This window comes from Schistocerca piceifrons, chromosome 5, assembly GCF_021461385.2.
Source record: "Schistocerca piceifrons isolate TAMUIC-IGC-003096 chromosome 5, iqSchPice1.1, whole genome shotgun sequence".
Classification (NCBI taxonomy): Eukaryota; Metazoa; Arthropoda; class Insecta; order Orthoptera; family Acrididae; genus Schistocerca; species Schistocerca piceifrons.
This window is the reverse complement of record NC_060142.1, coordinates 131,195,829-131,208,866: the sequence shown is the minus strand read 5'-3', so window position 1 is coordinate 131,208,866 and position 13,038 is coordinate 131,195,829. Positions and strand designations below refer to the sequence as shown.

General features: G+C 38.6%; 1 protein-coding gene across 1 annotated transcript in view; it reads left to right on the top strand.

The window, feature by feature from the left end:
• LOC124798716 (ras-related protein Rab-43) overlaps nt 1-13,038 on the top strand; it is a 63,437-nt gene that overhangs the window by 50,316 nt on the left and 83 nt on the right. The window contains exon 5 of the mRNA XM_047262243.1: nt 12,889-13,038. This exon is cut by the window's right edge and continues 83 nt beyond it. Coding sequence (XP_047118199.1) covers nt 12,889-12,996 — 108 coding nt within the window. The 3' untranslated portion in view covers nt 12,997-13,038. The remainder of the gene's footprint in view (nt 1-12,888) is intronic.

Below are 13,038 nucleotides of genomic sequence, written 5' to 3'. Positions count from 1 at the left end.
TGGAGAGGAGCCTCATGTAGCCGTAGATGTAGGTAACTTGCAGCAGTCCTCAGCAATTAGGACGCCTAGGTTAGTTGCAAAGTCTAGCAGAAAGAAGGTTCTGCTGCTAGGTAGTTCCCACGGTAGAGGTGTGGGCCAGCAGTTGCAGGAAGTGTTGGGGGGTGAGTGCCAGGTCACCAGCAATGTGAAGCCTAGTGCAGGGTTGGCTCAGGTGACTGAAAGCATAGGGGAGTTATGTAAGAATTTTACGAAAGAGGATCAGGTAGTGATAGTGGGTGGAGCAGGGAACAGTCTCGATAGGGACGGGGAATATGATGTCAGTGGTGACTTGGTTAAGATAGCTACTCAAACTGGTGGTACTAATGTGCATTTCGTGCAACTGTTTCAGCGTCATGATCGGCCTCACCTTAGTGCGACTGTTAGGCGCGTTAATGTGGGGCTGGGGAGGGCACTGATGGCGGAGGGCATGGATCACATCTCAGTGGTGCCAGTTGGGTCTATCAGTAGATGGAGTTTCACTAGGCATGGCCTGCACCTCAATAGGTATGGGAAGGGGAGGCTGGCTAAGCTTATAGGTGACAGTGTAGTGGGTGGTGGTGGTGGTAGTGGTATCACTCATTGAAAAATTCCTATAGTAGTTGGTGTTAGAGCTGCACCTTTTTTAGACTGAAGTCAGCTGATAGGTATACCTGCTCAAAGGAAGTGCCCCTAACTAAGGGCTCACCTCCAGAGGATGTAATGTTTCCAAGTAGAGAAGGAATTAGCATATTTCATCAAAATATAAGAGGTATTAGAGATAAAGTTAGTGAACTGCTTATAGATGCTAACTCTGAAATTATTGGTATATCAGAGCACCACTTAAATAACTTGATAATTCAGAGGCTTCCTTTACCAGGCTACAGATTAGCTGGCTGTTTCTCAAGGAGTTCCTTGCGGGGTGGGGGAGTGGCTCTGTACGTAAAAAACAGTATTTCATCTGAGATCATAGACGTATCACAACACTGCACTGAACAGATATTTGAAAGTTGTGCAGCATTAGTTGAATTTAGTGAAACTAAACTTCTAATAGCTGTTGTTTATAGGTCCCCTAACTCCGACTTCAGAGCATTTTTGCTTAAGCTAGAGAGGGTTCTTGATTCACTTTGTAGGAAGCACCAGAAAGTAGTTCTGTGCGGTGACTTCAATATTAATTTTGTACATGATTGTGCAAGAAAAAAGATGTTGGTAGATCTCCTAAATTCATATCATCTGATGCAAACTGCGTTTTTTCCAACTAGGGTGCAGGGGAACAGTAGCACAGTCATAGACAATATTTTTATTCATTCTTCATTACTAGATGGGCATTCTGTTAGTAAAAGGGTGAATGGCCTTTCAGACCATGATGCACAAATTTTAACACTAAAAGGTTTTTGTACTCTAACCAATGTCATATTTAATTACAAACTACGAAGGAAAGTTAATCCAACAGCAATAGAAAGTATTTCAAAACTTGTCAAGGAACAAGAGTGGCAAGATGTTTATAGTGCCGATAATATAGATGATAAATACAATGCTTTCCGTAACACATTTCTCATGCTCTTTGAGAGTTGCTTTCCATTAGAACATTCTAAACGGGGTACTGGCAGTAATGGACAGCCCGGTTGGCTGACTAGTGGGATAAGGATATCATGTAGAACAAAACGGGAATTATATCAAAATGTTAGAAGTAGTCACAATCAAGCTACAGTAGCCCATTACAAACAGTATTGTAAGGTGCTTAAAAATGTTATTAGCAAGGCAAAAAGTATGTGGTATGCAAATAGAATAGCTAATTCACAGGATAAAATAAAAGCCATATGGTCAGTTGTGAAGGAAGTGTCTGGTCAGCAGCACAAGGTTGACAATATAAAGTCAGTTTGCAGTAATAATGTTTCTGTTACTGATAAATCAGATATATGTACAGTATTTAACAACCATTTTCTGAGCATTACTGGTGAATTAAATAAAAATTTAGTATCTACAGGAAATCATATAAATTTCTTAGCAAATGCCTTTCCGAGATTAAAGTACTGTGCTGCACATGTTAGCCCTGTATTTAGCCATATTTGTAATTTTTCCTTTAGGAATGGTCAGTTTCCTGGGCGATTAAAGTACTCAGTAGTAAAGCCGCTTTATAAAAAGGGAGAAAGGGATAATGTAGATAATTTTAGACCTGTTTCTATGCCATCAGTGTTTGCAAAAGTTATCGAAAAGGCTGTGTATGTAAGGTTAATTGATCATTTTATATCACACGATTTGCTATCAAATGTACAGTTCGGCTTTAGAAGTCGTTTGACAACTGAAAATGCTATATTCTCTTTTCTCTGTGAGGTACTGGATGGGCTAAACAAAAAGTTTTGAACGCTTGGCGTATTTTTTGATTTAACAAAGGCATTTGACTGCATTGATCACACAATATTGCTCCAGAAGTTGGACCATTACAGAATAAGGGGAGTAGCTCACAATTGGTTCACCTCTTACTTTAGCAACAGGCAGCAAAAGGTCATTATTCACAATGTGATGTGGGATCTGAGTGGGGTACTGTCAAGTGGGGGGTGCCCCAGGGATCAGTGTTGGGGCCGCTTCTGTTCCTTATTTATATAAATGATATGCCCTCTAGTATTATGGGTAACTCTAAAGTATTTCTGTTTGCTAATGACACTAGCTTGGTAGTAAAGCATGTTGTGTGCAACATTGACTCGGTTTCAAGTAGAGCAGTACATGACCTCAGTTCATTGCTTGTAGAAAATAAACTAACGTTAAATCAGTGTAAGACTCAGTTTTTACAGTTCCTAACACACAATTCAACAAAACCTGACGTTTTAGTCTCACAGAACGGGCATACGATTAGTGAAACTGAACAGTTCAAATTCCTAGGTGTTCAGATAGATAATAAGCTGTCGTGGAAAGCCCACGTTCAGGATCTTGTTCAAAGACTTGATACTGCCATTTTCACTGTTCGAACGGTATCAAAAGTGAGTGATATTTCGACACATAAATTAGTCTACTTTGCTTATTTTCACTCACTTATGTCGTATGGTATTATGTTTTGGGGTAACTCTTCCCATTCTAGAAGGATATTTTTGGCTCAGAAATGGGCGGTTCGGGCAATAAGTGGTGTGAGCTCACGAACCTCTTGTCGACCTCTTTTCACGAGTCTGGGTATTTTGACATTGGCCTCTCAATATGTATATTCCTTATTGTCGTTTCTTGTTACCAATATTAGTTTATTACCAACAATAAGCAGCTTTCACTCGGTTAATACTCGGCAGAAATCAAACCTCCATTTGGATCGGACTTCTTTAACTCTTGTGCAAAAAGGTGTCCAGTATACTGCTGCATCCATTTTCAATAAGCTGCCACTCAAATTCAAAAATCTTAGCAGTAATCCACGCGCTTTCAAATTGAAACTGAAGAGTTTCCTCATGGGCCACTCCTTCTATTCTGTCGAGGAGTTCCTTGAAAAATTAAGATGATTCTCATTGTATTGCTGATAGCGTTTTCTTAAACTTATGGACTGATTTTCTTTCAGGTTCATGAATATTTATTTTTATGTTGTAAGTTCATGTACTGACACGTTCCATGACCTTGGAGATTTGCTCCTCAATTTGGTCCTACGGAACTTGACATTTAAATAAATAAATAAACAAACAAAATTAGACTGCATTTTTTGTCTCTGGTTAACAAATGCAGCACCTATTAGTCATTTATTTACCGTATGGCAAGACATACAAAGATTACAAAACTACTACACGTCAACATTTAAGCACAGCTCTCCAGCATAAAATAACACAAATAACAGCTATAGATGGATATCAAGGTCTTTTATGTATTTTATAATATCACTCGTCGCAGTGAGGAAGTCTTCTAAAGGACCTTTGTAGGCATGTCAGGACATGTCGATACAACATGAGCAATTATTTGTCGTTCAGCACCAAAGTCACATGATGGTGATGAAGATTTGCCCCACTTGTAGAGTGTGTCTGTGAATTGTCCATGGCCCGTTCAGATGCGGTTCGAGGTAGTCCAAATTGCCTGAAGCTGGTCGAATCCAGGGGTTTCTTCTGGATGCAAGGCAGCTTCAAACATTGTGGGGAACAGTTTTATTGGCAGCCGCATTCCCATTCATCAATGGGATTGAATTCAGGTTCCATGAGCATTCTGGCTGTGGTGAGAGTGGTATTTCTCGATCGTAGTCTTTTTCGCCCCCAGTGAATACGCTGTTTATTATTGGAAGGTCAGTGTTATTAACAGTCTTCTCCTATTCATGCAGTAGCGCACTCTTCAGTTTGATATAAGGAGGTGCAATGTGGCTCAAGATGGGCAGCCAGTATGTGGAAGAAGACTGTATTGATCCGTTAACAATGCACATGGCCTCATTCAGTTGTACATATGTCTTTTTTACATGTGGACCATTAAGCCAGACAGGTGCACAGTACTCTGCTGCTGAGTATACCAAACTGAGTGTTGATACCCAGAGAGTGTCTGCTGAAAATCCCCAATGAGAGCTGCAGAGTTATGGAGAATGTTTTTTTCTAGTTTTAAGCTTAGCAGATGTTTGTGTCAAGTGCTCCTTGAAAGAGAGGGCCCTATCTAATGTAATGTGATTCCAAGGTATTTTGGTTGCATATTATGATGAAGTTTGTCTCCTTATAAATAGATATCAAAGGCTCTGTGTTCCAATCTATTGGACATGTGAAAGCATGAAACTTCTGTTTTATTTGAGATTGGTTGTAACCTCCATATGTGGAATTAGTGGCTGAAGATGTATGGATCAGAAGTTAGAATTTCGTCAGTTCTTTCAAAGGTTTTGTGTTGGGTAGCTGTTGTCCAGTCGTCTGCATAGCCAAACTTTCTGGACTGTGTGGAGGGATAACAGAGATTAAGCAAGAGAGGAACAAGGACAGATCCCTGTGGTAAACCATTATTCAATACTTTTAGGCAGCTAGTGTCTTTTTCTGTAGTTACACTAAATGTAACTGGGGGACAATGACTGCATCTGTGACAAACCATAAGTCAGACATGTCCTCTGGGGGGTGCTACAGAAGTCACATCAAGGCAAATATCTAAAGCCAAGAAGTTGAGGTAGCCAGATAGTCTCAAAGATCTCCTGGCTAAAATGAATTTATCACAAGACATGGACTCACACCTATTAGCCAAAAGCATTATCATACTCACTACTTCACGTAAAATCTGATGAGCACAGGCCATCTGCATATGTCATCGTACCAGTCTCGCCAGTTGTATGGGTTTTTGCAACTATCCTTTTCACAATATTGTTACATTCCATCATGGATTTTCCATTGTTTGATTTCAGCATATTCAGTGGATGCATGGACATACTTCACAAATGTTGAAAATTTCCTTCAGTGTCAAACCTAATTCTTTTAAAACTTGTGAAGTTAAACTTTTGAAATTGAAGCACTTTACCACAGTTCATGACTCGGTAATTTATTTATTTTTCTCTCCATGAAAACTTTGCCTCTATCACTAAAAGAGCAAGTAAATCTATTTCTCTAGACTTTACAATGTGCTCTTTCCAAAGATAATAGTGACATGATGTGTCTGTATTGTATTTGTTATATTTCAACCAGCAATTTGCAACATTAATCAACATATATTGTTTCACTATAGTAATGATGGATAATATTGGAACCATTGTACCAGTCAGCATTGCCTTTCTTGAATATGAGGGATCATTTTCAGCTCAGGTTTGAGGTCCTCATGAGCTACTAAAGATTAGTGTGCGGTATCCAGTGCTGAACTCAAGTGACTGTTCACTATGAAAGTAAAATTCACATTCTTTTCTGGGAGAGTAGAGAATAAGCTATACAAGCAATGTGTTATGCAGAAAGTCATCCTAAAAGTACAATGATGAAACACAGATAAGAAAGACAATGGTGGGAAAGTATTGCGGACTGTGGGGACTGTTTGCATCCAGCTCCATTCAGTGAATAGGGGTGAAGAGAGTTTTTCTGATGTAACTTATTTCAGAAACAAGAAGTGTAAGAATACACAACAAAAGTGAAAAGCACATTGGAGAGATAAAAAAGGTGTTACGTATGCAAGCTTTCAGAGCCAGTAACTTCTTCGTCTGGCAGAAGAGTTCAAGGGGAAGGAAGAGGGGTGAATGAAAAGGACAGGTGAGGTTTAGGAAAAGGGATAGAGTTCAGAAAAGCCACCCAGAACTCCAGTTAAGGAAGACTTACCAAACAGGATGGGTGTTCTCCTGCCACTGCTTGGCAAGTAGATTTTTTCTCTACCCATTTACATTATATTTTCAAAAAGTGGATATTTTTGTTGATACATTACATATGTGAAGTGTTTTTCTGTGGCCTGTGAAGAGGGTTTACATTTTTCAGTTAAGTTACTAGTGGAAGCGGCATTCAAAGATTAGCACATGGAGCCCAAATAAAACTTGCCAGTTTTGTTGTTGAGTGCAATTTACCATTCACAGTGATAGAATGTTTGCAAGGTGTGCTTTGACACATTTCCTGATTGTTGTTGTTGTGGTCTTCAGTCCTGAGACTGGTTTGATGCAGCTCTCCATGCTACTCTATCCTGTGCAAGCTTCTTCATCTCCCAGTACCTACTGCAACCTACATCCTTCTGAATCTGCTTAGTGTATTGATCTCTTGGTCTCCCTCTACGATTTTTACCCTCCACGCTGCCCTCCAATGCTAAATTTGTGATCCCTTGATGCCTCAAAACATGTCCTACCAACCGATCCCTTCGTCTAGTCAAGTTGGGCCACAAACTTCTCTTCTCCCCAATCCTATTCAATACCTCCTCATTAGTTACGTGATCTACCCACCTTATCTTCAGCATTCTTCTGTAGCACCACATTTCGAAAGCTTCTATTCTCTTCTTGTCCTAACTGGTTATCGTCCATGTTTCACTTCCATACATGGCTACACTCCATACGAATACTTTCAGAAACGACTTCCTGACACTTAAATCTGTACTCGATGTTAACAAATTTCTCTTCTTCAGAAACGATTTCCTTGCCATTGCCAGTCTACAGTTTATATCCTCTCTACTTCGACCATCATCAGTTATTTTACTCCCTAAATAGCAAAACTCCTTTACTACTTTAAGTGTCTCATTTCCAAATCTAATCCCCTCAGCATCACCCGATTTAATTTGACTACATTCCATTATCCTCGTTTTGCTTTTGTTGATGTTCATCTTATATCCTCCTTTCAAGACACTGTCCATTCCGTTCAACTGCTCTTCCAAGTCCTTTGCTGTCTCTGACAGAATTACAATGTCATCGGCGAACCTCAAAGTTTTTACTTCTTCTCCATGAATTTTAATACCTACTCCGAATTTTTCTTTTGTTTCCTTTACTGCTTGCTCAATATACAGATTGAATAACATCGGGGAGAGGCTACAACCCTGTCTCACTCCCTTCCCAACCACTGCTTCCCTTTGATGTCCCTCGACTCTTATAACTGCCTTCTGGTTTCTCTACAAATTCTAAATAGCCTTTCGCTCCCTGTATTTTACCCCTGCCACCTTCAGAATTTGAAAGAGAGTATTCCAGTTAACGTTGTCAAAAGCTTTCTCTAAGTCTACAAATGCTAGAAACGTAGGTTTGCCTTTTCTTAATCTTTCTTCTAAGATAAGTCGTAAGGTTAGTATTGCCTCACGTGTTCCAACATTTCTACGGAATCCAAACTGATCTTCCCCGAGTTCCGCTTCTACCAGTTTTTCCATTCGTCTGTAAAGAATTCGTGTTAGTATTTTGCAGCTGTGACTTATTAAACTGATAGTTCGGTAATTTTCACATCTGTCAACACCTGCTTTCTTTGGGATTGGAATTATTATATTCTTCTTGAAGTCTGTGGGTATTTCGCCTGTCTCATATATCTTGCTCACCAGATGGTAGAGTTTTGTCATGACTGGCTCTCCCAAGGCCATCAGTAGTTCTGATGGAATGTTGTCTACTCCGGGGGCCTTGTTTCGACTCAGGTCTTTCAGTGCTCTGTCAAACTCTTCACGCAGTATCTTATCTCCCATTTCATCTTCATATACATCCTCTTCCATTTCCCTAATATTGTCCTCAAGTACATCGCCCTTGTATAAACCCTCTATATACTCCTTCCATCTTTCTGCCTTCCCTTCTTTGCTTAGAACTGGGTTGCCATCTGAGCTCTTGATATTCATACAAGTGGTTCTCTTCTCTCCAAAGGTCTCTTTAATTTTCCTGTAGGCAGTATCTATCTTACCCCTAGTGAGACAAGCCTCTACATCGTTACATTTGTCCTCTAGCCATCCCTGCTTAGCCATTTTGCACTTCCTGTTGATCTCATTTTTGAGACGTTTGTATTCCTTTTTGCCTGCTTCATTTACTGCATTTTTATATATTCTCCTTTCATCAATTAAATTCAATATTTCTTCTGTTACCCAAGGATTTCTACTAGCCCTCGTCTTTTTACCTACTTGATCCTCTGCTGCCTTCACTACTTCATCCCTTCTTCTTCTACAGTATTTCTTTCCCCTATTCTTGTCAATCGTTCCCTAATGCTCTCCCTGAATCTCTCTAGAACCTCTGGTTCTATCAGTTTATCCAGGTCAAATCTCTTCAAATTCCCACCTTTTTGCAATTTCTTCAGTTTTAATCCACAGTTCATAACCAGTAGATTGTGGTCAGAGTCGACATCTGCCCCTGGAAATGTCTTACAATTTAAAACCTGGTTCCTAAATCTCTGTCTTACCATTATATAATCTATCTGATACCTTTTAGTATCTCCAGGATTCTTCCAGGTATACAACCTTCTTTCATGATTCTTGAACCAAGTGTTAGCTATGATTAAGTTATGCTCTGTGCAAAATTCTACAAGGCGGCTTCCTCTTTCATTTCTTCCCCCCAATCCATATTCACCTACTATGTTTCCTTCTCTCCCTTTTCCTACTGACGAATTCCAGTCACCCATGACTATTAAATTTTCGTCTCCCTTCACTACCTGAATAATTTTTTATCTCGTCATACATTTCATCAATTTCTTCATCATCTGCAGAGCTAGTTGGCATATAAACTTGTACTACTGTAGTAGGCATGGGCTTTGTGTCTATCTTGGCCACAATAATGCGTTCACTATGCTGTTTGTAGTAACTAACCCGCACTCCTATTTTTTTATTCATTATTAAACCAACTCCTGCATTACCCCTATTTGATTTTGTATTTATAACCCTGTAATCACCTGACCTAAAGTCTTGTTCCTCCTGCCACCGAACTTCACTAATTCCCACTATATCTAACTTTAACCTATCCATTTCCCTTTTTAAATTTTCTAACCTACCTGCCCGATTAAGGGATCTGACATTCCACACTCCGATCCGTAGACTGCCAGTTTTCTTTCTCCTGATAACGACGTCCTCTTGAGTAGTCCCCGCCCGGAGATCCGAATGGGGGACTATTTTACCTCCGGAATATTTTACCCAAGAGGACGCCATCATCATTTAATCATACAGTAAAGCTGCATGTCCTCGGGAAAAATTACGGCTGTAGTTTCCCCTTGCTTTCAGCCATTCGCAGTACCAGCACAGCAAGGCCGTTTTGGTTAATGTTACAAGGCCAGATCAGTCAATCATCCAGACTGTTGCCCCTGCAACTACTGAAAAGGCTGCTGCCCCTCTTCAGGAACCACATGTTTGTCTGGCCTCTCAACAGATGCCCCTCTGTTGTGGTTGCACCTACGGTACGGCCATCTGTATCGCTGAGGCACGCAAGCCTCCCCACCAACGGCAAGGTCCATGGTTCATGATTAATGTATCCTAAAACAAATCCAAATGAAGCAGACTGTATGTCGAGCCATGATTAAAATGTTGTTACAAAAGTCACGGCGATGAGTTGACAGTCAAACTTTGTGTATTAAAATTTGTAATCTAGATGAACCTGCTATCATAGGATGCACAAAGTCTTCCTACATTATGGTTAGATATTTTGATAAAGACTAAGATAGAATAATGGCCAAGGTTTGTTGAACAGTACTTTCCAACATGGGCAGAATAAGATAGTCAAGGAAGGTGGAATGAGTGGAATTTTGGTACTATTTACCACCTACATTTCACTTGCTTACAAGGATAAACTCTAGATAGGCACTTACAGATAATACTTCCTAACAATTAAATCTCAAATATGTCTTTTTCATAAAACAGTATTAATTAGGATAGAGTGCGACCCACCATATAGAAGTGAAGAAAGACTTTATCCAGTAGCTTAGTCTACTTTTAAATGTGCCTGTCTGCCAGTTAATGCCTTGTCTATGAGGTGAGTAGAAACCTATCATAATTCATATTAGCATTGTTACATCACAGATTTTCCATTGTTTGATTTCTTTTTCAGAAAAGCTTTTATTGCTATTGCAAGTCTGCATTTTGTATACTCTGTACTTCCACCACTGTCAGTTATTTTGTTTTCCAAATAGCAAAATTCATCTGTGTTCAGTGTATTATTTCCTAATAAAAATACCTCAGCATTGCCTGATTTGACTACACTACGTTACCCTTGTTTCACTTTTGTTTATGTTCACATTACATCATCATTTCAAGACACTAGACATTCCTTTCAACTACTCCTCCAAGTCCTTCGCAGTCTATGTCAGAATTATAATGTTGTTGGCAAACCTCAGAGTTTTTATTTCTTCATGAACTGCAACACCATTTCCAAATTTCACTTTGGTTTCTTTTACTGCATGTTCAATCTACAGATTGAATATTATCTGCAATAGGCTACATTTCATTCCCACTTCCTTTCCAACTAATGCTCCCATTTAACATCCTTCAGATCTTGTATCTGTCTACAACTCAGCATCTCCACTATAATGTGATTAGCAATTTTTCTTCTCATAATATTGTTACATTCCATCCTGGATTTTCCACTGTATCTTTTACCTGGTTTCTACACAAACTGTCAATAGCACTTCATTCCATCCCTGCTGCCTTTAGAAATTCAAAGAGCATATTTGTCAAAAGCTGTATATCTAGGTTTGCCTTTTTCAGTGTGTCCTCTATCTAGAAAACATGACATCTTATTTTAAAGAGGAAAAAAGTACACTTGCAAGGTATAAACCCAAGAAATCAATCCTGTGTGAAAATTTGGGTCAAAATTCTGATAATATGATGATCTGAAAGAATAGCTTTTAAATATTCGTGCACTGGGTGTCATCTGATGTCAGATACACTGTTGCTTTGAACATTTTTATGTTGTAGTTCTAACTGCATACTATGAAAATTATGGCCTCATTCTTTGCACAGGTTGGATTTTGGTGGTGCAAGTGAGCTTTTTTTTTTTTTCCTCCATGATAAATGAGGTCAAGTTGGTGCTGTTTACTTTTAAGATAAGTCATTAGATCACTGCCTGCGTGTTGTTACATTTCTCCGAAAACCAAGCTGCTCTTTAAAGAGGTCATCTTCGAACCATCTTTCCATTATTCCATAAATAATTTGTGTTGTTATTTCAGAACATTAACTGTTCACACTATTCACATTTGTCAGCACCTGCCTTCTTTGGAATTGGGATTAATATATTCTTCATGAAACTGGAGGATATTTCTCATGTGTTGTATTACTTACACATCAGGTGGAATAGTTTTGTCATGGCTGACTCTCCCAAATATTTCTAAAGTTCTGAGGGAATGCCATCTATTCCAGGGCTCTTGTTTTCACTTAGGTTTTTCAGTGTACTGTCAAATCGTCCTAACGGCCTCGTATCTCCCATCTCATCTTCATCTGCTTCATGTTTCCTTTCTATAATATTGTATTCATTTTTCTTTCCTGTGAATTGTTCTTTTGCATATTTCGTCTACTGTCAGCTTTCTCTTCTTTCCCTACTGGCATGTCATCAGATATGTAATGTTCATGTAGATGTTTCTCTCTCCTGCAAATGTATCTTTAATTTTTGCATTTGTGGCATCTGTTTCTTCCAGTCATACGTGCTTTTAAAGGTTTGCTTTTCTCCTCTAGCCATTCCTGTTTTGGTATTTGACACCACTTGTCAATGTGAATTTTGATATATATGTATTCCCATTTGCCTGCTTCATTTGCAGCATTCTTATATTTTCACCACCATCACCTTCTTATTCTTGTTTGCATTCTTCACTTCATGGAGTATGCTTTACAGCTCTTTCTGTCTTCACTGTTCATTCATAATTAATTACTTATTCAACAAATATGTCTTTTTCATTTGTTAGTATGTTACTTCAATTTTATACTATTTTGCTCAGTTTTTCATTTATACAGTGTGTATAAGTTGTTCTCTTGTAATATTGTTTTGTACTTGATCTGAGGGTATATCTTTTAATATTCCTTAAAAATTTCATTTCTTTTGTCTTTCTTAGTTAACATCCAAGATAAGTAGTACCCAAGGATTTCTATTGGGCCTTGTCTTTGTGTCTATTTAATCCTCTGCTGCTTTCACTATATCACTTCTTGAATCTACTTATTTGTCCTCTTTTGTATTTATTTTCCTGTTTCAGCCAATAATTGCCTAATGCTTCCAATAAAACTCTCAGTAACCTGTGCCCTGGTTCAATTTGCTTAATTTCCTAAGTTCCTGCAATTTATTAATTTTTAATGTGCAGTTCATAACCTATTAATTATCAGAGCTTGCACCTGCTCTTGAAAATGTTTGGGAGTTCAAAATCTGGCACAAAATCTGTGTTTTACTTTTACTTAATTTTATCTGAAATCTTTCTACATCTTCAGGTCTTTTTGATATGTACAGTCTTCTTTCTTAATTCTTAAACCTTGTGTTAGCAATGATTAAATTGTTCTTTGTGGTTTATACTCTATATAAAATTAAAATGTCACACTGTTTTGTGTTATTGTTGCACTAATAATACAATGTAGTGTTGTTTATTTCAGCGAAGACATGATGCAAACACGTATACTGAAAGTGTGGAGAGAGAAACAATTAGATTAGGAGAAGGAAAAACAGTATCTCGCTGCAGCAGTTGCAGCTACAGAATTTGATCCTGCTTTACAGTGTGTTCGCCTCATCATTAATATTGTTCC